Source organism: Arvicola amphibius, chromosome 7 (genome assembly GCF_903992535.2).
Source record: "Arvicola amphibius chromosome 7, mArvAmp1.2, whole genome shotgun sequence".
Lineage (NCBI taxonomy): Eukaryota > Metazoa > Chordata > Mammalia > Rodentia > Cricetidae > Arvicola > Arvicola amphibius.
Genome location: NC_052053.1, coordinates 20723605 through 20750359, shown reverse-complemented (window position 1 = coordinate 20750359; position 26755 = coordinate 20723605). Strand labels below are relative to the sequence as shown.

General features: G+C 37.2%; 1 protein-coding gene across 1 annotated transcript in view; it reads right to left on the bottom strand.

Annotated features, from left to right (window-relative positions):
- LOC119819083 (fibroblast activation protein alpha) overlaps nucleotides 1–26755 on the bottom strand; it is a 68253-nt gene that overhangs the window by 26758 nt on the left and 14740 nt on the right. Inside the window, exons 4-16 of the mRNA XM_038337090.1 lie at nucleotides 25818–25912; nucleotides 24863–24937; nucleotides 23239–23291; nucleotides 19449–19521; nucleotides 18668–18788; nucleotides 17490–17644; nucleotides 15183–15286; nucleotides 13196–13331; nucleotides 9426–9470; nucleotides 5819–5923; nucleotides 5650–5720; nucleotides 3385–3438; nucleotides 1610–1734 (exon numbers count right to left, since the gene is read on the bottom strand). Of these exons, the coding sequence (XP_038193018.1) occupies nucleotides 1610–1734; nucleotides 3385–3438; nucleotides 5650–5720; nucleotides 5819–5923; nucleotides 9426–9470; nucleotides 13196–13331; nucleotides 15183–15286; nucleotides 17490–17644; nucleotides 18668–18788; nucleotides 19449–19521; nucleotides 23239–23291; nucleotides 24863–24937; nucleotides 25818–25912 (1212 nt within the window). The remainder of the gene's footprint in view (nucleotides 1–1609; nucleotides 1735–3384; nucleotides 3439–5649; nucleotides 5721–5818; nucleotides 5924–9425; nucleotides 9471–13195; nucleotides 13332–15182; nucleotides 15287–17489; nucleotides 17645–18667; nucleotides 18789–19448; nucleotides 19522–23238; nucleotides 23292–24862; nucleotides 24938–25817; nucleotides 25913–26755) is intronic.

The window sequence follows — 26755 nt, the reverse complement described above, 5'->3', positions numbered from 1 at the left end:
GTATCACGTTATTCAAATACAGAGTGCATACCGCTATAAATGCATATATGTTAATGCAACACTTTTGCCTTTATTAGCAAATAGCATAGCAAAAAAAAAACTATCTTGGTAGAGTTTGCAAAAGACAGTCATTCTTTTGCTGCTCCACGATGCCTATGTGTAATGTATTAGACACCCATCTTCCAGTTATGAGTAGCATGACTAAAAAGATAAGCCCATCCAGCCTTCCAGGAGAGAGAGAGAGATATATAAACAGATGCTCCAGCATCCTTAGTTCAAGAATGCTGTGTGCCTGACATGTAAGCTTTTGATACATGTTACATAAATATAGCGTTTGGGTTGGGAAATGTTGCATATAACTTGAGAGGGACATTTAATGTTTACCTTTAAATGCCATCATCACAATCAGCACATATGGCCATGAACAACAATCTCTTGACATTTCAAAGATGCCACTGACCAAACATTTTATGGAAGTGTTATTTCAAACTGACATCTTGTGACATCTTGAAGGGAGCATTCGGGTTAAAATGGTTATTCATGTCTACATAGTCAAATGAGCGGTGGCTCGGGTTCTAGGGGTAGGTTGTTGGATTAAGGGACGTGGCATATCATTAATTCTTGTTCATTATACAGGAAACCCACAGGAGGCCTCTGCAGCTGAGTAGAGATGTCAATTGATGAAAGGTTCCTTTGTTCTCTAAGTCACCTACCTGCACAGGAGTAATTGGTTTCAGGAATAGGAAGAAGGCGCGCACTTTGTTGAATTTCCTGCCAAGTGTGCTACCCACTCCCCTAAACTAGCATTAGCTAGTGTGACAATGCAGCAATTATAGAATTAGAGATTCTACTAAACCCTCAGTAGTCATCGATTCCGTTGGTTTATAGTGTTATCTTAACTTGTATTTCTTGTTATTTATTCAAGATAACATGTGAATAAAATCAACTTATCTAGACAGAAAATGATTTGTAAAATGTAACCGTGGTCTAAACAGCTAAGAAATGCTTTCTGTGTTGTGCTACAGTGGTTCATTTGTTAATATTTGAATGAATTACTCAACTATCTTCCAACTTTTGAGAGGAAGGAAAGAATGACAAAGATCTATTTTCTGTCCTCATTTGATACTAGAATTGGAAGGACAATTTGTCTTCACTGTACAGATCTCAGGTTTCTGGGTTATTGTTCTTTGATATTTTTCCCACAAATGAGACCCAAGCAGAACAACCACACTATCAGAAAAAACCACTTCTGTTTTGACATTTCTCCTTCTGTACCTATCTGGTAGATGGTGTCTGCAAGCGACATCATAGTGATGTGGAACCTGGCGTCTAAGAGCGAGAAGATGAGAGGCAGCCAACTCTTGCTTCAGCCCTGACGATTCCCCAACAGAGCTACGCACCTTACCTGGTTACTCAGTTTCTTCGAACACAAACAAGCAAGGATAATACTTTCCTATGCTGTTCATTCCCCAAGCCTTAGGCATTCAATAAGATCCATGTATATAACAGGTTCTCAAAAGATGAAAAGCTTCACGCAATCAGATGGCGTGACAAGGATGATGACAATGGCGGTGGGCATGGCGATGCTTATGTTAGGTCCGTCACCTACCATAGCAGACGAGTGCATAGTACTTGGCGTCATAGCTGAAACTTGCTGTGTAATATTGGCACCTTTCTTTCCTTAGATGGCAAGTAACACACTTCTTGCTCGGAGGAGAGTTTCCAATGCTAATTCTAGAAGGAAATGAAAATAAAGCTAAGCTGAAAATTTTGAGATTGTATTTATCAAAATGTACTACTCCATGTAAAGTGACTAATTTACATATTGACATCAAACCCACTCTATTTTTCTGTTGCCAATATCATTTAAAGTAGAGGGGAATCGCAGTGTTTTGATGTAGCTTGATTTTTGATCCATTTTTGCCTGAAGAGGCACAGGATTTGAGGGAGAAGCCCTCTGTGGTTTTCCCAAAGTGGGAGAGCTGTAGAACACTTGCGATGGGAGTGGGGTAGTGGTTTCTCAGAGCCATTAATTGCTTATGAAGTAGTTGGAGATCTCCCACCCCGCACCTCCTCTCTTTTTACTCCACATCAAAACATCCAAAGGAACCTGGGAGCATTACCAAGAAGGGGTCTTTAGTCTTTCCTGTGTCTGAAAGGGGACTTTAGTAATGTGGAAATAAGAAGCCACTTTCTATTTGCCTCCTGAACTTTTCATCCTTTCAATGGGACATGCGGGCTTTTGGGCCCTTTATCTGAAGACATTGTCCTTCCATCCCTCACAGATTAAGCTGCAGCTTTCCTTCCTCCACGTCCCCACACTGTGGTTCTGGAATGGAGTCATTAGTTTCAGTAAATAATAGATTTCTGAACTTCTCATCAAATACTTCATCAGAATCCCTTCTTGGGGATACTCGATGGTGTTCTGCCAAGGGTCAGGCTGTGTCAGAGCCCATTCTGGCTGCCAGGGCGAGCTCTGCCACCTCCCAAGTCTTTCTCTTCCTTCTCCCTGAGATTGCCTTGAGCATGACAGTGGGGGTTTAGAGACATGGTTGTTTCCAGAGAAGGAGGATTCCCAACTGAAAGGTAAATGTGTATCCAGGTGTGAAAGAGGACTATGAATAAGAGGGTTTTTTTTTTTTTTTTTGTCTTTTGTTTTTCCTCTTACAGATTCCATGCTTGAATTTTTGTGTGATCTTGGAAATGGAAGGAAGGGAGTTAACAGTAAGGGCTCAGAGGACAGCATACGCATGTTCAAATCTTAACTCCAACAATTTTTTTTCTACTTCCTAAAAGTTGTTAAAATTCAATGCAATTACAGGTGCAAATCGGTTAAGAAGATAGCTGGTTCATAGTAGAGCACCCGCAATGCTAACCACTGTTACTATCCTTATAGGCAGGAAAGAGTCTTTTGGTTACTATTCCACCTAGTACAATTGGGTTGACTGATATAGGGATGGAGCTGGCTATGACAAAGTGAGCCAGAGTGCCGACTACATGACAAGAGTAAAAAGAGTATGGCACATAGCAAGGGCTCAATAAATGCACATTAGTAAATAAAAGTCCCGAATTAGCTCCAAGTTTCTGAACTATGTGCTACTATGCAAAAGTATTTCGTATTTATACCATCGTTAGAATTTCCTGTATTGTTCTTTTCAAAAGAAAGCATTTTAAGTTGGTTCCTATTTTGGAAGCATATGGCTTATCTTAATACCATGCATGTCATTTTCTGGATTATTTACCTTAACTTACAAGTGAATTTTATTGCATTTCACACTCCAAGAAGCATGCTTTATCTACTTAGGGTTGTGATTCGATTTCACTCAAATATCTATGCGTCTCTGTATTTACGTATCAGTACTATTTTGGATTGGCCCAAATTACCTGTAGATGTTTCTTCTTCCAGGGTAACCTTCAAATTCATTGCTAGAATAAAACCTGCAATGAATTTAGGAAATAGTAAGCATTGATTATTAAATGATAAAAGTGTTGCCACCAATCTTAGTAACTTTGGCAAAAATCCCATTCATTTAATGAAACTGTTAAACTGTATAGGAATCACTGCTATAATTTGAGTTTGGGGCATTTACTGTAGTTTACAGATCGTCAGAGAAAGGTAAGACTGAGCGGAGTACCCTTTTTATGACCAAAATATCTTATTCTGATTCATTAGGTATGAGACATGAAAAATTACTTATTTAGACTAATATTATACTTTTCTTTTTCCATTATGCATGTTTACTGGTTTCTCAGAACTAAATTATTTACTTTGCTCATGACAGAGAATACATTTTGATTCTGTTCTACACTGGATGTCAGGAAACTCGCCTGAGCTGGATGGTATGCACCTATCACAGGCCATGTTTATTCACGAAGCTGCAGAAGAAACCACAGGAGGACAAACTTTCTACCTAACACCCAGGTGCAGGCTCAGTTCTGTCTTAATATAGCTATGAAGTGGAAAATCCAGTTTGGTGACATGACTTCCATTCCTCTGTGAATTTATTGGAATATCTCAAGGTAGCTGTCTTTTTTTTTCCCCTCAAGAAAAGCATAATAGAGTGTGAAAAGTTTAGAATAAACAAGATTTGTTTTAAGTCTCAGGAGAGCTTAGCGGTTCAGGAATCCTCAGTGTCATTAAAAAAAAAAATTCCTTAAAGAAGAAAGAGACAACAAAACACAACGCATTTCTCATATGAAATTCGTATTCAAAATCTGCATCCGTCTGGTTTATTTATGTCTGCACTAAAGTCACCACCCTCTGGCCATCACCGTCACCTGCCTGTCCCACACCCTTTCAAACAGTGTGTGAACTAGCTGCTCACTCCCCTCCCCGTGGTACGTCGCTTTCCCAGGCTGTCAAAGTTTCCAGGATTGCCTTCCCCTCCAACACTGCAGCCCAGCCTGCTTTCCCAGTTGCCTCTCTCCTTTCCCTCACAGTCAATAATAATTATTCCACCCCATCTTCCCTAAATATTTACCCTTTCCTGTCATTCACTTAAGAAAGATGAACTGATCCCTCACTGTGTCAGGCCTCATGTCAAGGACACACAGAAAAGGAGGCATGTCTTTGTGTTTCTAGTCCACAGTTCATTGTCGTCAGAGCAGCTCAAGCCTCGGTCATCCCGGCCATCATTATAACCAGTGCAGGATCTTCAAGCCTTTAGGGTTTTCTTTTCCCATTTCCCAAACGTATTTTGTGTGAAATCTATCTCCCGTTCATTTTTATCTCATCACTTTTCTGACTCTAGTCCCTTTTATGGCTGTTTTGTGTAAGGACCAAATTCTTTTGACTCCTGTTCAAATAATTTCATAGAATGGCTCTAAGTTCCTAACCCTTTCTATATGGTAAGAACAGACTAATAATTCTCTTCCTTTGCTCCCCAAGTTCCATTTAATGGCAGCCAGATTATGAGTAGTGGGGGAACATCCCTAATTTACACAGCATTAACACTGAGGGGGCAAAAAGCAGGGACTTCTGATTAGTTAAATGCATCACAGATGAGTATTCCAAGATAGTTATGTAAGACCGTGTGTAGAATGAACAGAAAAGAAAGAACCTAAAGAATTCCCTACTGAGGTTAACCGCAACAGTCTTGGATTCATAAACCTTAGTTCTGAAGTCTCACCTTCCACCAATTAAATGGCCTTTAGCCAAGTCAATTACCTGCTCTGAGGATCTGATTTCTCATCTCATCACCTGGGGCACTCATCCTGACCTCCCCCAGTCTCTGGCAGACAGTAATCCTCCAATACCTGATGGCTGTTACAGATATCATGAAACCCAGATAACACCAAATCACTAAAAATGTCTCCATATCTCTGGGCTAACTTCTATGGGGTTTTGAAGCATGTTCATTGGTTTAAGGCTTGCAGAATAAAATTAGCCTTTAGAACCAATTGTTATCTAAGAATTTTTATACTTTTTATAAAAGTACCTAATAAAATTCTCCCCTGAAAGAAATCTTGCTGACTAGTTATTAAAGAATGTGCACTTTTATTGGAATCATAGCTGTTTGAACGTAACCAGAGAGCAACAGAATGCTCTTTCGGTTAGCTGAGTAGACAGTACAGTCCATCATTTGTACACCCATTGTTTGATGCCAATTAAAATCTGAATGGTGCATCGTGCCTGCGTGAAATACTTACAGTGAATCCTGTGTCACTCTGAATATATATATGGCCTCCCACTTGCCACTTGTAATTTGAATAGCATTTTCCTATAAAAAGACAAACATTATGTTGTGTGAAGTTGAGCGTTACTTGAGCAACCTCAAATGAATGATCTTTGAGGAGCTAAATCTTGGAAGGAACGTACCACAGTGTCTTTGATATAGTGAATATGTTTGTAACCATCCTTGTCACTAAATATTTTGTAGTACGAAATGGCATCGTGGCTAAAAGCTGGTGTTGAAACAAAGAACTGAAAGAAACGAACAGAGGTTATATTCAAAAGGACAAACTAAAGCCACAGATTTTTTTTTTTAAGCCGTATATGGCTAAGGATCCTAGGGCCTGGCCCCTTTTATCACCTGTCACTCATATCTGAAATTCCAGGTTTTCAGATGACAGCTTTTCCAGGGATCTAATAGGCACTTGCATGTGCCAACTGGTGCTTGTTTGCCACTGCATACCCCCTACCCCCCCAAAAAAAACCCCTAGCATTACACTGTCTAACAAATTCCTGTTCTAAGGTGAGGTTTGAAATTGAGGTAAATGAATGGCAAACGAGCGTTGGTACTTAATCAAACCAGACTTTAAAATGAGGCATTTGAGCAAAGTATAATTCTCACTAAAACTTACAGTACATTTAATTTTTGATCTGTCTGATGCTAAGTTCCTAATGTCAACAATTTAACGAAGGCATTTGAAACAGTCTGATATTGTGGTCTAGCAGCCAAAGATTTTAGTAGTCGGGCAGGCCCAGCACACTTGAGAGAAATCACGAAGCACAAGTAGAGAGTAGAGAGACTTTAGCTCCCACTCAAGAGACAGAATGACCTTATGATCTGAGTTTGAAGAACTCAGCATACCCTGTTGGGAGCCATCTAATTGCATTGGAACTATCAAACATTCAAGTGTCTTGGGACAGAAGTAATGGTAACTTAACCTCCTCAGAACAGACAACTGAAATTCTGCAAATGTCTCATACTAAATTTCCATCAATAGTGCCATGTTTCTCCCCTTGTAAAATTTTGATTTGCTCTACCAAGAGTGTCATGTGTCTACCATTGTAAAAATTTTATTTGCCCTACATTTATGGCTATTGTCCTCCTCTGAAAGGATGATACTTTTCTGAGAAAAGTCTCATGAGAGCAGAGCTCGTCTATAGCATGCATGTAAGAATACCTTGAAACCTAGTCTCTTTATCTGGTTTAAGTCCATGGAACAGTAGGCAAAGGTGTTCAGCTATTTTACACCCAAGGAAAACAATAAACTCCAACCACACACCAGTATCTTCTAGCTACAAACATTTGTCCTTTTCTATAATTTTTTTTTCTGAGATCAATTTCTGAAGAAAGGGATAGTAGGAAGAATCATTATGGCTTACTGAATGATCACATTTGGATGCAATCTTTTGATAAAATTATTTCTCTTATATTCTGATAATGTGCCATTAAATTGTAATGTATCTCTTATATGTCTACTAGGTGAATAATGCTCCTCTAAATTCATTTCCATCTGGATGGAAACTTTATAGCTGTAATTATGATAAAAAAATAATGGAAGATGTGGTCCTACTCGATTAGTGTTAGCCCTAGATCCAAGGTCCACAGTCCTAATGAGGGTTAGGACAAAAGGCAACATAGAGAGACATAGAAAAAAGTTCTATATCCTGGAGGCTACCTGATCAATGAATAAGTCTTGGCTCAAGTTAATTCTGCTAAATGTAAATGTCTGATTTGTCTTTAAATAGATTTGGAACAGAACGGAAAATTGAGTAATGTGAGACTGTTTTCTGTTTATATATTCATAAGCATCCTTCATTGTAGGACCTACTCTGTAGGATTTTGCATCTTGAGACAAATTACATTAAATGAATCAAGAGGTTAGGGGCTAGAAAATTAATTGGCAATTTGGTGCATGTACTGCACCGGTATAGGACTTGAAAAACGTTCTTTCATTTCAGAGAGTTTCGCCCTCAACTATGTATGGCAGAACTACTTACAAGAATCCTCTTTACAATGACTCCCTTGTGCCCTGCACAGAGAGAGACAATTGGTTCTGCATTGTCTTAGTCACTAAAATGGAACCCAAGTCACAGGGCATTTTCATGTTACATAGTGAAAAGTTATACACCCCCCCCCCATACCTAGTGAGCTACTTAAGAAACTTTTAGAAAGATTGCATTCTGAATAAAGCTTACAATTTCATTTGTAGTGAAAATAAAAAATTAGCAGGCCAGACTGTTTTGCTTTGGGATATTAGAACCAGGCAAACAGGAAGAATCTTTCTGCTAGGCTAAGTCTGTTATCTCCTGCCTTTCATTGCACATGTGGAAGACAGTTGCTTCCGATGAGCAGGTAACTTAGGGGACGTAAAGAGGGTGTGAAATATTTCCGCTATCGTGCTGGCAGGGCTAGGGCCATAATGCAGTCTGAGTTAAGTGCTTCTTGCTGCAAGTCACACCTGGACCCTAGATAAGATGTTCATCTGCACTGACCTCAGCTTTAACAAGGTCCTGCTCTAGTTTCTTTGCCACGCTTAGATTTTTCTGATAAATTGCTTATCTCTGTGTGAAGTGCAAAGCCACTTAAAATGTCCCACCTAAAAAGCAAGTTTACTCGTCACAGTGCTGTATAATGCCATCCTCCCTAAATGGCAAAAGATGATGCTTAAACTGAGTTAACAATTAGTTCAAAGTACAGGTTTCCAGAGAACAAACACAAAATTCATGCTTTGTTTTGGATCAAGAGGTTTTAGCAATGGGCCCAAGATATGTGGAGCATTTTTTAATTAGTTGGTGATAGTTTTGTTATTATGATTTCAGAGCTTATTTTCTAAATGTAAAGAACAAAAATTTAGGTTCTTTTATTCTGTATATTTACAGGAAAAAATATTTCTAATTAACTTCTTTGCAGTTTAAATATCTGGGATGAATTCTAAACAGACCACTTTTTATAACGAACCATTTATGGTATACTACTAGTATGACTACCCTTTGAAATTTCTCTAAAGACCCAATAAATATTCATTAATAAGGACTGGGAATGTAGTGTATGGTAGGACACTTGCTTAGTACATACGGCTTTTGTTGATCACAAGTACTACTACTACTACTACTACTACTACTACTACACACACACACACACACACACACACACACACACACAAATTACCTAAATGACTGTGTGAATCATGTAACATACTTAGGTTTTCTCAGGATAATTTCATTGCTACTAGTTTGATTATAGGTCAACGAAAGCTATTCAATAAAGCAGGTATCTTCAGAGGATGGGAAATTATTCCCCAAAGTTAACACCACAAAATTTTTTTGGCAGTTCCTCTTCTGAAATTGAGAAGTTTCACTACTAAATAAATTTCCAAAGATAAAAATTAATATTCAGGGTTCCCTTCTTGTACACCACATCTGATCACAACAGAGCAGTCACCCCAATACAAACGCCTGCCGAATGCAACCACTGTGACGTGAAGCAGCAACCACTGTGACGTGAAGCAGCATCCAGACAACATTCGCTTGTTCTCCCTTAAAACTTGATTATTTTTTACACTAAGTGGACCTCATATATCACTGAATAGCTCCATCAAAAGCTTCCAGGCACAAGTAACCATAAATTATAATAAAACACACTTTCCTGTTTGGTGCCTAACCATAACATACAAGGTGGAACACATACTTGCTGTAAAACTCAGTTCAGTGAGTTGGGTACCATTAAAATAAAGGAAAACAAAGAAGCTCATACTCCACCAGCCCATCCTGTTCTGCTTTCTTCTATATGCTCCCGGGTCTAAAAGACAAAAGCAAGAGATGCTATTAAACATAAGAACAGTTTTTTCAAAAGCATAATATGGACACTTTGAACAGTCAAGATGCCCGGTCAGTGTGTAGCATGTCCTACTGCTCAGCCTGCAGTTCAGGAGACTTTATTAAATATTACAGAACAGCACTGCTAAACGTGTATGGACAAATTAGCGCTGGGCCTAATCTTGGAATTTTTTCCCCTTAACTCTTCCATGAGGCAGGTATTGGACTTATTGCGCATGTCTGGAAGTTCAGCACAAGCCAAGCACATGGTATGTTAGGGAGAAAAAGGAATACCACAGTAAAGTCAAGGTTGGTTGTATTCTTTTTTCTCTTCTGGGGTAACTAGAAACCGAAACATTTGTACTTTTAGGTTTTAGCAAAGTGCAGAAGTATCACTACTTTTAGACAAATAAAAAAACATTCTGAGTGGAATTAATATGTATAGATACTGTAGTAACTGTAGTGGATGGACAGGAAAGTGGCCACAGTAAATTTGGAAGCAAGGAAGACACAGACATTAGCAAGAACTCAAAGAAACCTGTAAGCCATCAAGGAATTTTGCATGTCTGTGGCTAAATTCTTTGAAGGATATCACTTGCCAAATATGGGAAATAAAATTGTAAACAAGAGAGACGATGTGGATTTGGTAGTGGGTATGGTGGAATGAGGCCAAGGTGCCACCTAGAATGTGAATGTATAAGAAATATGCTAAAGACCCAGATCAAGGGTACAGTCCTGGGGATAGAGTACAGGAGATATAGAACGTTCAGACCATCAGAAATCATTTTTGAGTTATTGGCAAATAGTTCTGGAAATGTCTATGTTTAAGGTATGAATAAAGATTACCTGGAGGGATTTAAGCGGGCAGTTGTGAAAGAACCAGCAGGATAATTGGTTACGCTTCGGGGGAGAAGTGTTTTTCTGTAGCTGAGCCACATTTCCCAGCTTCCCTTCTAGTGGAATGTAGTTATGTGTTAAGGACTAGAAACAGCGTGTGAACAGAAAAGGGAAACAGGCTGTTTGCAGCCCTTCCCATATAAACATCCCATGCAGACATGCAGACCCCCCATCCTCTTCTCCTTGCTCCAGATGAATGTTAATAACTTTGAGTCACACATTAAGATAACAGAATTGCCATCAGCTGGGCTTCTGGACTATGTGATGGAGCAGAGGACCCACTTCATACCACATCTTACTTTCTTGGCCTTGCTCTTGGTTATATAAACAAACCATAAATTCATATTAAGTATAAAGTATTTGTATAAAGTATTAAGCCACTTCATCATTGGAATTTCTTCCTACAGCAGTGCTGTTGGCCTGCCTTGGAGATGTATTATGTAGAGAATGAAGTTTCTACGTAAGTGGTAAGCCTGACTGACCAAACTTGAGCTCAACAGGATGACAGCAATGGACATGTCAAAGCAGTTGGGGAAAAGCCTATGAGGCCTTACCCCTGCACACACACACACACACACACACACACGAACACGCACATGCACACATGCATACATGCATACACACAAACTATAGGCATCTCAGAAAAGCTGGGAGCTAGAAAGGTGGACACTGATTGAGAATGCATACTCTTCCAACAAGGCAAGAAGACAAAAACAGTCCTAAGAGAAGATTTTGATTATCTCCTATGGTAGTAGCTAGTGCCTCACAGATAAAAACAAAAGCGAGATTGTAAAAAAAATATTTTGAGTATTATTAGTCATGTAGTTAAAATTATTTTAGTCTATTCTTAGAGACACAAGACTAAAATATAAGATGGTTGTTCATTAAACTATAAATTTCTTTTTCTTCCTTCCCTCCCTCCATTTCTTCTCTCTCTCTCTCTCTCTCTCTCTCTCTCTCTCTCCTCTCTCTCTCTCTCTCCTCCCTCCCTCCCTCCCTCCCCCCTCCCTCTCTCCCTCCCTCCCTCTCTCCCTCCCTCCCTCCCTCCCTCCCTCCCTCCCTCCCTCCCTTCCTTCCTTCCTTCCTTCCTTCCTTTTTCTCTTGATGAAATGTTTCCTTGTATAACCCTGGCTGTTCTGAAACTCCATCTGTAGACCAGGCAGGCCTCAGAAATCTGATTGCCTTTGCTTCCCAAATGTTAGGATTAAAAGTATGCACCACCACTGCCCAGCAAGCTATAAATGTCTTAATTTCACCAATATTGTTATAGTATAAATAACTGCTTCCAGCCTCTTTACCTCTTTCATGTCTGGCAACATTAATACAACATAGACTGACTACCCACAAATATTACTGATTTTCAAAACACAAATACATTTGTCATTAGTGTCACTGTTGGAAAATTATGAGTTAATTCAGCCACTTATTCCAAATACAATTACTTTTCTAAATATAAAGGTTATTTTTCAGGACCCTCTGTTCCTTATTGTGGGGACATTTTATATGTCCTGTTGATTAAATTAAAATTGTCTCATATTTTGATAAATTATAATTTCAGATTCCAAATTAATCCATTATTATTGGTCTGTGTTTATAGTTTCCAAGCTAATAACATTAAATCAGAGTTCATAATGCTTAGATTCAAGGAGTGTTGACAATATATCCAACCAGAGCCAGTCAATCAGATCAGTGTGTTCCAATTAACTAGTTTAATTAAGATCAGGTTTTGCCAATGATACTACTTAAAACTTTTTGCTTTGTTTATAAAGACATAAATGAGATAAACTCCATGTCTAGAAAGTTTTCTTAAGTTAGTAAAGGCTTTCTGACAAATTAATGACTTAAAAATAATTTTATCTTAAGTAATGTTGACTAGTAGAGCCCTGCTCTTTTTCCAAACAAAATAAAATATTCTCCTTATGAAAGAAAATGTTCTAATTCCTAGATAGAATTTAATGGCTTACTTTGATTGATCTCGACTTTAACTTCATAAAATAAGTTTATTCCATGTTTCGTTTAATGAAATATTTCTTCATAATTAGAACTCTCTAGAAATTTTTTATTTAAAGAAAAAATTAAATTTCTTAGTCTTTAAAATGAGTACTTAAAGAGGGTATATTTTAATGACTTTGACTCTTTAAGTTCAGAAGTTAATGTTTGAATTTGAGCAGTTAATTGAAGCTCAACAGTAAATTTGTATCTTACTTTCAAGCTCCCCACCTTTGCATTAGTACAGTAGAGGGCGCTCTCCAAAGATAACTGGGCAGCCGCAAAGGGTGCATAATGATCTAATCGATCATGTCCTAATAACAGGCACCCACCTTTGATTTAAAAAATAGGCAAAATTTGAATCCCTTTTGTAATTTTTTTTCAATGTTTGACAAGATAGAGCACATTTAATTTCATTTCCATAATATACCCATTCATTTTATGTCTCATCTTCTTTGTTTTGCTTCTGTCTACTGCTGACCTGACCATCTCAAATGGGAGAACCACCATCCTAACGTCACATTGTCTCATTTAGTATTTTTCTAGACTCAAATGTTTAACTAAAACAGCTGCTGTGCTATGTAGTTAGGATGCTGGGGTTGCTGTGAAGTCGTGGCACATTGTTCTAAAGATCAGGATGCTGGGGTTGCTGTGAAGTCGTGGCACATTGTTCTAAAGAACAATAAGCAGTGATTATTATTATTATTATTATTATTATTATGATCCATGTCCTACACAGTACAAACTGTGGCCTATAAATAGGAAGTTCCTGTTGTGTTTCCATCTTTGGAAATAGTTGCCAGTGGTTTTAATACACTTTACCTTTGGACAGTCCCATGAGTGCCAATCTTCCCTGAAGTCACATATAGACAGGACCGAGACATTCTGCACTCTCTTTAGCCACTGCAAACATATTCGTTCGTCAGTCACCCACGTGAGCCAACTGAAATAATAGTCACTGCCAACAAACCAAAACAGATAACCCATTACCACTTTTAAATTATAACTTCATTTATTTTTCTAAATGATAGTTGTTTTATAGGGTTTATATTTATATTATATTTAGTAGGTAAAGAAAACTTTCTCAGAGAAGAATATTAGATTAAATAAGACCTTCTTCATCTAAGCAAATTATTTCATACTTGAGCTTTCTCCTCATTTTTGGCAGAAAAAGTTAAGATGTAAGGGCAAAGCTATCTATCTATCTATCTATCTATCTATCTATCTATCTATCTATTATCTATCTATCTATCTATCTATCTATCTATCTATCTATCTATCATCTATCTATCTATCTATCTATCTATCTATCATCTATCTATCTATCTATCTATCTATCTATCATCTATCATCTATCTATCTATCTGTCATCTATGTATGTATGTATGTATGTATGTATGTATCTATCTATCTATCATCTATATCTATTATCTATCTATCTATCTATCTATCTATCTATGGCACAAAGTGTTAGATTTTCTATTATGTACCCATAATCTCATTTTTTTCACTTTTTAGTTGGTGCAGAAGGAGTAAATATAGTGTAAAGACCATCTTTGCTTCCAGGTGGGGTTCATGGTAGAAGGCACCTTTAGCTGTCACCATGGTTAAGAGGTGAAATTTGGGTTAACATAATAATCAGATGATGTAAATAGCATTGATGTTGCTTATAATATAAGTGCCAGTGAATGGCTGTGATGGTTATACTTGTCTATGAATTAACATTTATATCTAGAATTGCAGAACATTTTGATTTTTAATAGAGCTAGAAGGGACTTGGGGCTTAAATCCAGATCTCATAATATCCTACCACAGTGAAATTATTTAGCCATGTAGTTCTGTGTTTCTCTATAAAAAATAATGTACTGATTTAAATATGTAAATATGGGCCAAGAATGTGTAGAATGTTTCTTGACTCATGTACAATTACTTTTAGCACTAAAGGAGAATAATATTTTAAAATATAAACACCTATTCAAGTTTCCATTTATCAGGTTGAGTTTAACTCTGATTCCCCTTGGTGTAGCTGGAGAAGACTTAAGCTATGTAGGTAGGTGTGCTAGGCAGGTAAGGCACTTAGAGACATTGTTTGTTTGTGTGAGACAGGATTTCTCTGTAGCTTTGGAGTCTGTCCTGCTAGCTCTTGTAGACCAGGCTCGCCCTGAACTCACAGAAATCTGCCTGGTTCTGCCTCCCAAGTGCTGGGATACAAGGCATTTGCCACCACTACCCAGCTGACTATCTGGTTCATAATATCCCCATGATGCTCATAGATCCAGAGACCTCAGTTGAGGGAACTAGATCAGACATTAGTGGAGTCATGCTGAAGTCATGATAAACTTTTCAATCTGCAAGTTGGTCCCAACTTTACATTTCTACCTCTGAGGAAAACCCCAGAAAACTTTTGATTCATCACCATGGTCACCTTTAAATGAGTCTTTTAAATGGGCAAGAGGGTATTTTAAAAACTAGTTTAAGAAATTTATTCATGACTTTTAATTTGCAAGCATCTTGCATGTTAATTTTCTGCTTCTGGCATGCGCATTTTTAACTCAATAGAAAAAAAGTCTAAGCTATGATATAGGAAGTTCAATGGGTTAGAATTTGGTTCAAAATGAGAGACAGGGTCCGGTGGTAGCTCTCTCCTTTATCCCAACTGCAGGAGGCAGGGACAGGTGGATCTCTGTGAGTTTGAGTTCAGCCTGTTCTACAGAGCAAGTTCCAGGCAAGCCAAGACTACACAGATAAACCCTGTTTTGAAAAGTAAAACAAACAAAACAGAAAGAGAGAGGGATCTGAGATCACTGACCTTGAGGCTATCATTTCTGGAACTGGTACTTCTATGGGGCCCACATGGTGCGGGTAGTTAGTATCAACAATAAAGATACGGACAACGGGATTCTTAGCTCCAGCCTAGCAAGAAAATGGAAATTTTACAAGCTAATACCATTTTTACTTTCCACCAATATTTTTAAAACATCTCATGATTCTAGGTATATTTTAGTAAGTGAATAAAGTTATGAGTAATACAGTTGGAAATATTCTGCATAGAGGCCAGGAACTTCATTTCTATTGTGCTTGAAAGGCAATACCAATGTTGTAACAAAGGGGAGTCAAAGGTATTTCCTGTGTTTGATGAAGGACTCGATTTACAGGAGAAATCATTGGGGATACCAAGTGTACGTCTGCCACCTGTACTCTGTCCTGATTTTTGAGACAGCTATGCTTTATTATTTTTCAGATGATAATGAATAATATACCCATGGGTTCTGAAGGGCAGGGATAGAGAAAAGAAAGCAGAACTATATGAAACTTAACTTTTTTTTTTTTTTTTGCTTTTGCCAAGGATTAAATGACCAGATTGCTAATCTCCCCAGCTGCCTCACAACATACTACCATTGCTTCCTTCCCAAAACATAGGGGAAATCACACTAACAAGTAAAGTGCCCGTGGGCTTTTACCCTTTTCCTTAGTTTGTGAGTATTGTGCTATTCTTTTCCTATAATTTACATGACGTTATATGCCACATGCCTAGACAGTCTCTTTAAATTGATGTTATTTTGCTTCAGAAAGAATCTTGCAGTTAAAATAAAATTTGAATCCGCAAAGTTTGGGAGCACAGTATTCAATAACTCAATACTTTCTGCCTTCATCTAAAGTGTGGTTCTCAACCTTCCTAATCCTGTGATCCTTTAATATAGTTCCTCATGCTTCGGTGGCTGCCAACTGTAAAACTATTTCCATTGCTACTTCATAACTATATGTTTTCCACTGTTATGAATCATAATGTACATATCTATGTTCTCCTGGTCTTGGGCAACCCCTCTGAAAGGGTTGCTTGACTCCAAGTGGGTCGTGACCCACAGGTTGAGAATCATTCATTTAAAGGCTGTTTTATCTTTTTTGAGATTTCTTCAGTTCTTTGGAATTTTCAAATCTCTGCATCCAGCACTAAAGGTTTTAGTGCCTCTAGTTTGTAAAGAAACATGAGGACTTAGGTCCACACTTCCAGATAAGTGGCTTCCACTCCTCCAATCTGAATGTCTTCACCTCGTCTTGCTCACACTGCTTCTCCAGAACACCCCAGTTCTTTCAATTTTGAATTCTTAAGTATCAGGGTTTTCACTTCCAAGCAACTCCAACTTTTAATTTTTTTACACAGTCCTTGAGGGGACTCCTATCTCAACACACATTTCCTATATCCTCCCTTTTCTTAAATGGCTTTTAACAGGAACATTATAATTCGACTTCTCTCTCTGGGTTGTCTTTGGCTTGTTTCAAAAGCCACTTTTGCAAATGCCACCACATCCATGCTGTCACATGTAGGGACCCACTGGAGTAATTCATGATTAGGGTTTGGCAAGTAAAAGCAGTAGGAGCTATGTATAAAAAAGTCACATTCTAAAAAAAATGTCTAATTCTCTTGCGAGAGATAAGTTCATTCCCTGAGTTTTTGCTCTCATGCATTTGTCTAAATTTAAAATAGGTAACAATGCTCCTTCCCTGTCCCTTGGCCATTCTGCTGCACATTCAGGTCCTCCTCCAGTCTTGGAACTGAATAAAAAGTGTGCATGGTATTTACCTTCATTAATGAGCTTAAAGAAGACACATAGGCTCACAGACTTCACTGACCTCTCTACAAAAGATCTAATCATCTGCCTGGTGCTACCTGACCAAGTCTTCAATTTCAACATTTGAATTTCCCTTTTGGGTTGGCGTTTACATGAGAATTCAAGAAGGAATTGTGAAACAGAACTTTATCCTGAATTTGGAACATAGAACGAATATATATATATATATATATATATATATATATATATATATATATATATATAAATAACTAAGTTAAGCTTGTTTTTCCTCCATGATCTAGACCATATGTTTTTTTTTCAAAGATTCTGCAATGGATTTTTTTCAAAGACTACTTCTTCCAGCATAGCCAGATGTCCAGAGCAACAGATGTCCACATAAACAATAGAGCACAGTACAGTGTTTGCTCTCCAGTGACGAGGCCAAGTAACTTTGCAAATGTGTTGATCCCACCTCTATTCATGGTAATGATTGCTCATTCTGATATCAAGGGGATGAAGGCCTCTATGAAAAGTATCCAGCATACCTTTGGGTATGGAATATTTATCGTTCTAGGATACTGTCCATCACCGTAATAGGAATAGGCAATAATTGGTATGTCCGAATCGTTAAATTCTGCATATGCCAAAAATTTTCCATTTGGAGACCACCAGAGAGCATATCTTGCAGCAAGCATTTCCTCTGAAAAATAAGTATTTACAGATAATTTACGACAGCTTATTCTTAAAATCATTGTCAGTACTTCTAGACAAATATTTATTGACTTAAATCATGTTTTTAATGTGGATGTAACATATGCCAGACTTTGGCTATTAAAAAAATACTGTGAATTAAGAGGAACAGTTTAAACTTTATTCCACATCAGACGTCAATTAGTCTTGTTAGTAACTGCTGCTAATGACAAACGCAACATTTAAAATAAATAATAAACACATTGATAATAATTAATTTTCCCTTTCGGGCAATTAAAAAAATAACTTAAAGTGGCCCTAATAGGCTAAGCTACAGACTTAGGTAGACAAGGCTGTCTAGTAAGTAGGCAATGCCTAAAGTAGACAAAGCAGACTGTAGTTTCACTGCCAAATGACATTGCCAGTGGAGGTTGAGTTTCATTCCTAAGAAGTTTTTAAAGCCAGGGTTAGTGTGTGTGTGTGTATGTGTGTGTGTGTGTGTGTGTGTGTGGGCGCGCGCGCGTGTGTGTTTTGTAAAAATACACATATACATGTATCTTTTTAAAGAAAGGGAAGAAATAATAGATTAGAAGACCTCTTAAAATCCAATTAAGGCATGTGTACTACATGTCTCAGAATATGGAACAAATTTAAGAGGATGTCAATATAAAAAACTAAAAACATTTTTTCCTGATAAATTTCATACTGTTTACCTTGGAGGGAAGAGAGAGTTCTTCCTTAAGCCAAATAAAAATGGGATAGCACATTAACTAAGTAACTGAGGGCCATATACTTTTTAGAATATAAGTATTATGTACTTTATTGTAACATTCAAAAATATCGATTCCACTGGTCCCTGATAACAAGATCTTATTCTTTAAGGTGAGAATAATACTCACAACCTATTAACAGTTTTCAGAAGAACAGCCACTCATAAGAACAAGATTCCATTCTACTAATTCCTACTAAATATATGAGAACATTTTCAGCTTTAAGCCTGAAACAGCAGCAGTAGAAAAGAAATATAACTTACCTTCATAAACCCAGTCTGGGATTCCATTAAATATTTTATTTTCTCTTCCAGTGTAAGTTATTTGAAAAGGTGGATCTCCTGGTCTTTGTTTCAAATAAATATTGTTTTGATAGACATATGCCTAGATATGGTAGAAAATTAGTGAATAAGTGAAAATTCTCTAACAAAAACAGTAAAAATTTTTATTTAATTATTTACCTAATTTGTCTTTAAAGGGCTGGTAATTCAAATGCAAAAGGATCACAACTAAAATAATCTAACAGGTTAAAAATGTAATCTACATTAACATTTTATGATTTTAAAAACCTTCATCAAATAAAATAATTTCTACTGCAAATAATTATTTTATTAACCAATACATAATTGTGCATATTGACAGGCACTCAAACAAATCCCTGAATATTAATAGCTAGCCAGATCTAATCTTTATTTAGAGTCCTTAAATAAGAGATTGGACAAAATTTCATGTTGTCTGAAGCTAGTCTGGGAAACTTGTGAAAACCATATTTTTCCTGCGTTTTCTGGCACAACGCATTCTGGCTGAGTGTAAGGATAAAGTTTTTGAGTGCGATATTTAAAGAAGTCTATCCATGAGCTTTGGATTTTGCGGAATTCTCAAACGGGTTTCAATTTATCCAAACTCTTCCCGTTTTTAGCCACTGAAATAGTCATGATGTATCTTTTTTTTTTCCTTTTAGGCAGGGAAATTTAACAAAGGCCAAAATAAAATGGCTCCTCTTTTATTTAAATGATTAAACACTTCTATAATCTAAACACTTACTAATTTACTCCCAACAGGCGACCAGCATAGATACTGAATTGGACGAGGGAGCTCATAGCCTCTCACAAATTCCCTAGAAAGAAAGAAAAACAAATATATAAAAACACAATTCTTGGCATTCAATATTTTAAAAAATCTGCTTAAACAGAATAAGTAAACAAACCATTAAAATTAAGGACATCTGTAAGAAATATCCCCACTTCTACAAGTACAAAGGAGGAGTACATGGGATTCAGGTATATTAGCCATGCACGGTGACTGCCATCTTCCCATTGGTTTAAAAGCCACCTAACTTGTCTGTTTTTAGAGCTTCACGGTGACTAACACACCCACAGACTGGGCCATCTAGACAGCATCTAACAGAGTCCCTCTGTTTTATAGAAGGCCACTGTGAGACACGGAGAGATGACAATGGCTTTTACAAACTGCATTGCTGGTTCCTGGGCAGACCCCAAATAAAGCTCCAGTCATTTAACCCTTGAGACTGTAAAATTTGCACACACCAGACTAAGATGGTCGCCGGCGTGCCTTCCAGCTCTGAGTTTCTATAATTGGGCTCAAGTTTAATATGTGCTCTTCCACATCCTCATTCACAACCCCCATCTCTGTGAATGCATATGAATTTCAAATTTTTGAAAATAAGATGCCATTTGACAATCTCCCTAGGGATCTGACTTGAAATCAGAAAAGGAAAGGAACATCTGATCTCAAGCTAAACTGAAAAACAGATCGTATGCTGGGCAGTGTGCCTTAAACATGCAAAGTTCTCCACCCATGGGGAAATTTCAGATATTCTATTGGCCAAAAAAAAAATCTTACTTTGATGTTTAGAGTCCTTCTGCAAGCTTCAGCTATGTGAATTGCATTGTGGAGCTCTTGTAACTTTTCAATGAGAACACATTATGCCCTAGAGAATCCTAAGCTGCCGTGCTGAAAGTTTCACTACTTGACAATCAGGACTGGTTCTGTGGGACAGCCTAGCAATATCTACTCCTAAGACCAATTTGAAGCTATTCAGAAAGACCCCATTTCCTTTTGGCTTAAATCTCTGTCCCTTGGGCCTCACATTTGTCTGTCTGTTCTATCTTCCCTTCTCCTTCACACCTGGACACCTGTGAAAACCTGCCATGCACTTTATCTTGACTGAATTTATTATGTCACAGGGAACAATACTTAACACTGAGACAAACGTTTGATAGGAGTATGTGGCGCTCCTGGAAGAAGAAGATTATGACTTCCGGCAGCCAGAGGTCAATACATGAACACCATGCACATGAGAGATCAAGGATATAATGGAGGGGTAAGGATATAGTTAAGGTAACCAGGCAGAAGCCATTCTTCATCTGGTTTACAATTATGTATCAAGTTAATGAGGGTATAACATTTGACTGACATTGTAACCCTGCCTAAGTTACAATACACTGTAACTGCCTAAGGTACAGAAAAAAAAAAAGCCTAACTTTTCTCTATGGAATACAGTTAAGGCATGCAATAGCATAAAAAATTGCAAGATGCAAATCCAGTTGCATGTCTCTCTATTATTGGAAAGCCACTTGAGCTGTCATTTTGTATTTTTATGCATCACTGATGCAATGAAACATGGAGAAAGGGGATGTTTTATAAAAGCTCTCACCATGAATTCCCAACTTGCTTTAACCACAGCTATCTTTATTACTCCGTACTGGACGTTTTTTTCTTAAATTTATTAAAAAATTTTGTTAATTTTTTCATACAATGTATTTTGAGGATGTTTTCCTCAGATCCTCTCTACCACCCAACTTGATATTCTCTTTCCCTTTCAAAAAAAGATCACAAAATTAAAATGAACAAGTAACGAACAAGTAAGATTTTAAAAACCAAAATAAAACAAAAACTTCCCAACGCCAACAACAAAAACTACAGAATTTGTTCTGTGTTCAACTACCCCTGTGCATGAGGCCCACCCTAGAGTGTAGTTGAGATATCCCAGTGACACTCCACTGGAGAACAGTGATTTTCTTTCAGTGTCTGTGGGTATCGATTACAAATAGCTTTTTGGTTAGAGGTTTTAGTAATCTTAAGAGGCAGTGGCATGGGATGAGTGGTATTCAATCAAAACTTGACTTTCAACCAACAAGCTATCTCCATCTGAAATGATATGGTTTCACCTGGACAAAAGTATCCGCAAAATTAAATAGTTGTGGGGAAAATAGAAGACACACAAACACACACACACACACACACACACTCACACACACACACACACACACACACACACACACACGCAAACAAGCCCAGTGGTTTGACTAGATTTACTGCAGACAAGCTAAATAGGTAACACAGTTGCAGGACATTATCGTACCAAAGTCATTGTTAAGATATTAATAATCATCATTTTATTTGGTAATGTTTTCATTTGGGTGCTTTTCAGTTTGTTAAACTTCAGTATCAAGTATGTTTAAGTGATGAAACATTAAAAACAAGAATAGGATTAGTCCTGAATAAAAATGTTCTGCAAGGCTACAGTTTCCGTCTTGCCAGACTGAAGGGCTCTTAGGAGTAGGGTTGGTTCTTTCCACTCATTTGCATTTTTCTCTATATGCTTCTCGGGCTATAGAGCTCTGTAAATACTGTTTGCCTTTAGTGGTGATATCGTAACAGAAGGGAGACTCCAAATCCATTAGGGTCGACTGAGACTATGTTTTAAAATCCAGGTCTTGCTTCTTTCCTGAACATTTTTTTTTTTAAAGGAGGTGACTTTTTTTTTTTATTAAAAAAATATATTTTGTTCCTTGCTAAACAAAAGGGGAAATAGCCCAAAATAAACTTTTCAATACCTCTTCAAGATATATAATTATTCTTACTTTTTATATAATAGTAAAGAGGGTATCATATTAAGATGAGTAGCTAAACTAATCCATTTCCTCATTTAGCCAGGGTAAGTTATCTGATGTGCAAATCTGATTGTGTCATTTCCTATAAAAAACCTTCAATGGTTTTCTTTGTCTTCAGAGATAGATCTGAGCTCTTTTTAATGGTTATCTAGCTATTATTGGCCCCTGTTTTCATACCCCAAGTCTTTTCAGCCTTATATACCCACTTATAGTAGGCAGCCCTACTCTAATCAGTTGACGTGAGATACTTAAGATTTTTTTTGTTGTTGTTTTTTCATTTTTTTTTTAAATTAGCACTTTGTGTTCTCTCTGCCTGGACGCTATCATATATGCTTTGTCTAGAATGCTGCCCTTCAATTTTCCTATACATTCATTTTTTTTTCTTTTAAATATTAACTATGTAGTTGGAATGCACATAAAAATAAAGAAAATAATATATAAATAACAATCTCTATTCCTTCTATAATTGGGAGATATTTAATGCTTTAAAGATTGAAATAAGCATTTTGAAATTTTAAAAGCAGTCAGTTTTAAATCAATGAGTGGAGTTTGAATCCAGACAATAGTTGTTGCCATTCCTCCTGTCTCAGGCCTCTTTCTAATGCAGTGGTCTCCTTCCTTAATATAGTTTCATGCCCATGCATTAAAAAAACTCTTTTATTACATGTTTTTATTTCCATAAGTAGAACATCTATATTTTTTAAATGAGAAAAGTCAAATATATTTTGTAAATATGATACACAATAGTAGTCAAATCAATAGGTAGCTATATCATAGAAGGGTTCCCCTGTTTTGTGGGTTGATGTTTATTGCAAACTAAGTGTAATATCAGTAAAAAGATAATGTACTCTTAAACTCAGATTGGACTTCGAAGTCTTAGAGGTAAGCTATATTAATAGTTAGCGGTGGTGCTTTACCCATTCCGAAGGTCGTAGATGTAGTATGTCGCTGTGTATGAATATCGCCAAAGCTGTTTGGAAGAGAGGCAAAGACAGAGGACAAAGTTTTAAAGCTCAGAAATCTTATTCAAATAATACTATGTCATGTCAGATTCTCACTGGGCCCTAGGGGAGATGTGTTTCAGTGCACAGCAGAGTTTTGTTTACTTTTACTGTATGCTTTTGTGCCATTTATTCAGGTTCCAAAGGGCACCTCAGGATGATCTAACTTTTACTCTATTAAAAACATACCCAAAGTCATTTTCTAGTATAAAAAGCTATCTTTGACATACTTTGTCTTTAGGATGAAGGAGGGCCCTTCTGATGCTCATAGCCTCTAGCGACTGCATCACATCTTGGTAAGAATAACACTCTTTAAAATTGCCTAGAAGGAATTTCACCACACAGCCTGTTACAACATGTCTTCCTTTCTTTGGGTGTATATATTTAAACCATATAACTTGAAAAATGAATAGGAGAGTTTAACATAATAAACTTAATATTCCTCCTGAACAGAGCTGCCCTTTATCTGCTTGAGTACATGCTGGGATTAGTGAAGATTGCAACATTCTTTTGGATTCTGTTTCTTAAAGGACTTTCAGTCTCTTGACAAGCTCTGGCAGGCTAAAATGGGTATTTCTGAGGATTCAGGTCACCAGGATCTGGGCTACTGAAGAACAAGCCCTGACTGCGCATCCTGGTAGTGGCTGAGTGACTTCCTCATCGGAAGAGGAAGGAAAGCTTAGCAGGGAGGTTCATCCTAGGGAAGATCTGAAAAATGTAGTCAAAGAAAAAGTTTCTTTTCTCTCTCTCTCTCTTCCTTCCTTCCTTCCTTCCTTCCTTCCTTCCTTCCTTCCTTTCTTTCTTCCTTTCTTTCTCTTTCCTCCCTTCCTTCTTTCTTTTTTCTTTATTTTTTGTTCAAAACAAAAGATCTCAAAAGAACTGCTAGAATTTGGATTTGAAGGTAAGTTTCTTATGCTTTTGTTACATATGGAGAAAAGAAGTGAGATAACTATTGTCTATCTACCACTTAGTCACTCAGGAAGAGAAAACTAACTACCAGTAACCCCAAAGGGTTAGATTCTCAAATACACAAATCTGAGGCCTCTTCTATAATATATTGACTATAAACCCTTGCATTAATACATAACTTTATATACTACACCTCGATTCTTCCATTTGGGATTGCACTGTAGTTTTGTGAGATTAAACTGCGCAAGAATTGTCTAATGAGTTATGATGACAAAGACTTCTAGAGAGACCAGAATAATTGTTCCCTTTTCGATGGCTATCAGTATGCCCAACTGCAGTTTTCTTACCCCAGTTAAAAAGAAAATGGTTTCTGCTACTTGATAACCAGATAACGATACTAAAATGCAATGTCAAATTATAAATCATTGTGTATGTTTCAGCAATGCTTTAAGGATTTATTGATTTATTGCATGTTTAAAGATAGATATAGACTTCTACTGGTAGGAGCCCCCTCTCCTAGATTCACTAAATTTTCTTACTTTAATATACCAACCTGTATGTTAATGGGATAAATAATGTATGTATATATATGTATGTATGTATGTACATATCAAAATTAAGTAGTTGATACCTTTGAATAATCACTTTCTAGATATGCAAATTGCCGATCAGGTGACAGACCATAATCTGAAGCATTCACACTTTTCTGAAATTATGAAGAAGTTGGTTAGAATATAGAAAAAAGTGCCTGATATACATTTTTCATTCTTAAGGAATATCACATTATTGGTATACTCAAAAGCAACTTCAATGCAATTAAAAAAAAAAAACAGATGCTATACCTAGTACATATAAGGGAATTTACCAGACACTATGGGATGATGGAATTAAAAAAAACCCCAGCAATTTCAAAAGCATATAATAGTAAACCTTACAAAGAGTGACAGTACAAATTAGCAAGTTATAAAAGTGATTCAGCATAGTGGTGCAAAAGCATTAAGGGGAGAGTGAAGGAACTGAAGCAAGAGGACGATTGGTTACACCAACTACAAGGATACCCTACGAGCTCAGAGTAAAGACCAGATCTTTATGGGTAGAGATGGAGGAGGCTGGAGAGCCCAAGAAGAAAGAATATGAACCAAACATCATAGCTACCATCCATTGAACATCTAGCCTATGTTAAACAACATCCTAAGCATGTTTCAATGACATTTGATTTCATTTTTATATTAAACTAAGGAAGTATTATTGCCCTCACTTTATAGTGGAAGAAACAGAGGCATTGCAAGTTGGGGTAGTGTAGTAACTTATCCAAAGTTTCTCATTAGTGACAGGAGTTGAATCTCAGTTCACTTGACTCTAGGTTCCTAATTCATATCTTATGCTATATCACTTACACAGAATGAAAAGATACTATGGGAGAGATCAGAAGATGAGGGCAGTGGTTCGGTGTGTCTAGAAGAAGGCACTCGAGATGGAGGTGGAAAACGGTTGTAACTCCATCACCACTAAGAATTTGAATGTGGTCTTGAGTCGGTGGGGTGCTTGCCAAGGTTCTGAGGGAGTCAAGCGATGCTGATACGTACCATGGTGCTATTACTCAAAATGACGTATGATTCTCCTGTTTCAATATTATAAAACACTACGTTATCATCCGCAGACTGATGAAGATATTCTTGTGCTTTAAATGCAAAAGAAAGCAAAATTTAAAATGATGGCTCTTAAAGAAAATATTTGTAATGAAAGATCCCCCTCTGCTCCACAGATATGCCTTGCCTTCCTCCCTTTCAGCACAGAGAAGCTGGTCACAGGAGGACGAAGCTGTGTCCTTTCTGCATCTCATAAAGATGGCACATTTGCTAGATGGCACCCATGGCAGCCCTTGTTAGAACGGATTCAGGGTGCTCAGAAGTAAAATGTCACCTTCTTTGAGCTACAAAGAGGACACACTAGTTTGAAATGGTGAGTTTCTTTTGTAACACTGAAAACAAATCTTATTTGGGCTTTGTTTTCATTTACTGTAACAGATACTTTACATGAATTTTCTAAAGGGAAAAAAGGCAATACTCTGCCTTGATAAATGAACCTTTATTTGCATAAGTATAATACAATCTCTTTAATCTTACCATTTCTTTGGTTAGACCTCTTTGACCATGCTCTAATCATAAAAAATTGGAATGTCAATTCTGTAACACTTACAGGTCTATTTTCGTTAGGGAAGGAACTGGCTTGCTCTTAGGTAGTCTAGATTAACAATAGACCTCCCACCCCCGCTTTGGGTAAAATTCTCTTGATTCTGCCAAAATAAGGCCTATTTCCTCTCCCAGAAGCAACTTCATTCACTGACAATATCCCACCCAACATCCTAACGTTTGCTTTTCTGCTAAGATTCAGAATAGCTTTATAGCAATTGTGCAAGCCCAGAAGGAATGGTGGTGCACAAAGTTCCCTGAATCTTCTGAATAATCCGTCTCTGCTCACTTCAAGTAATGTATAGCAGCTCCAGCTATTGTAAAAGTATCTT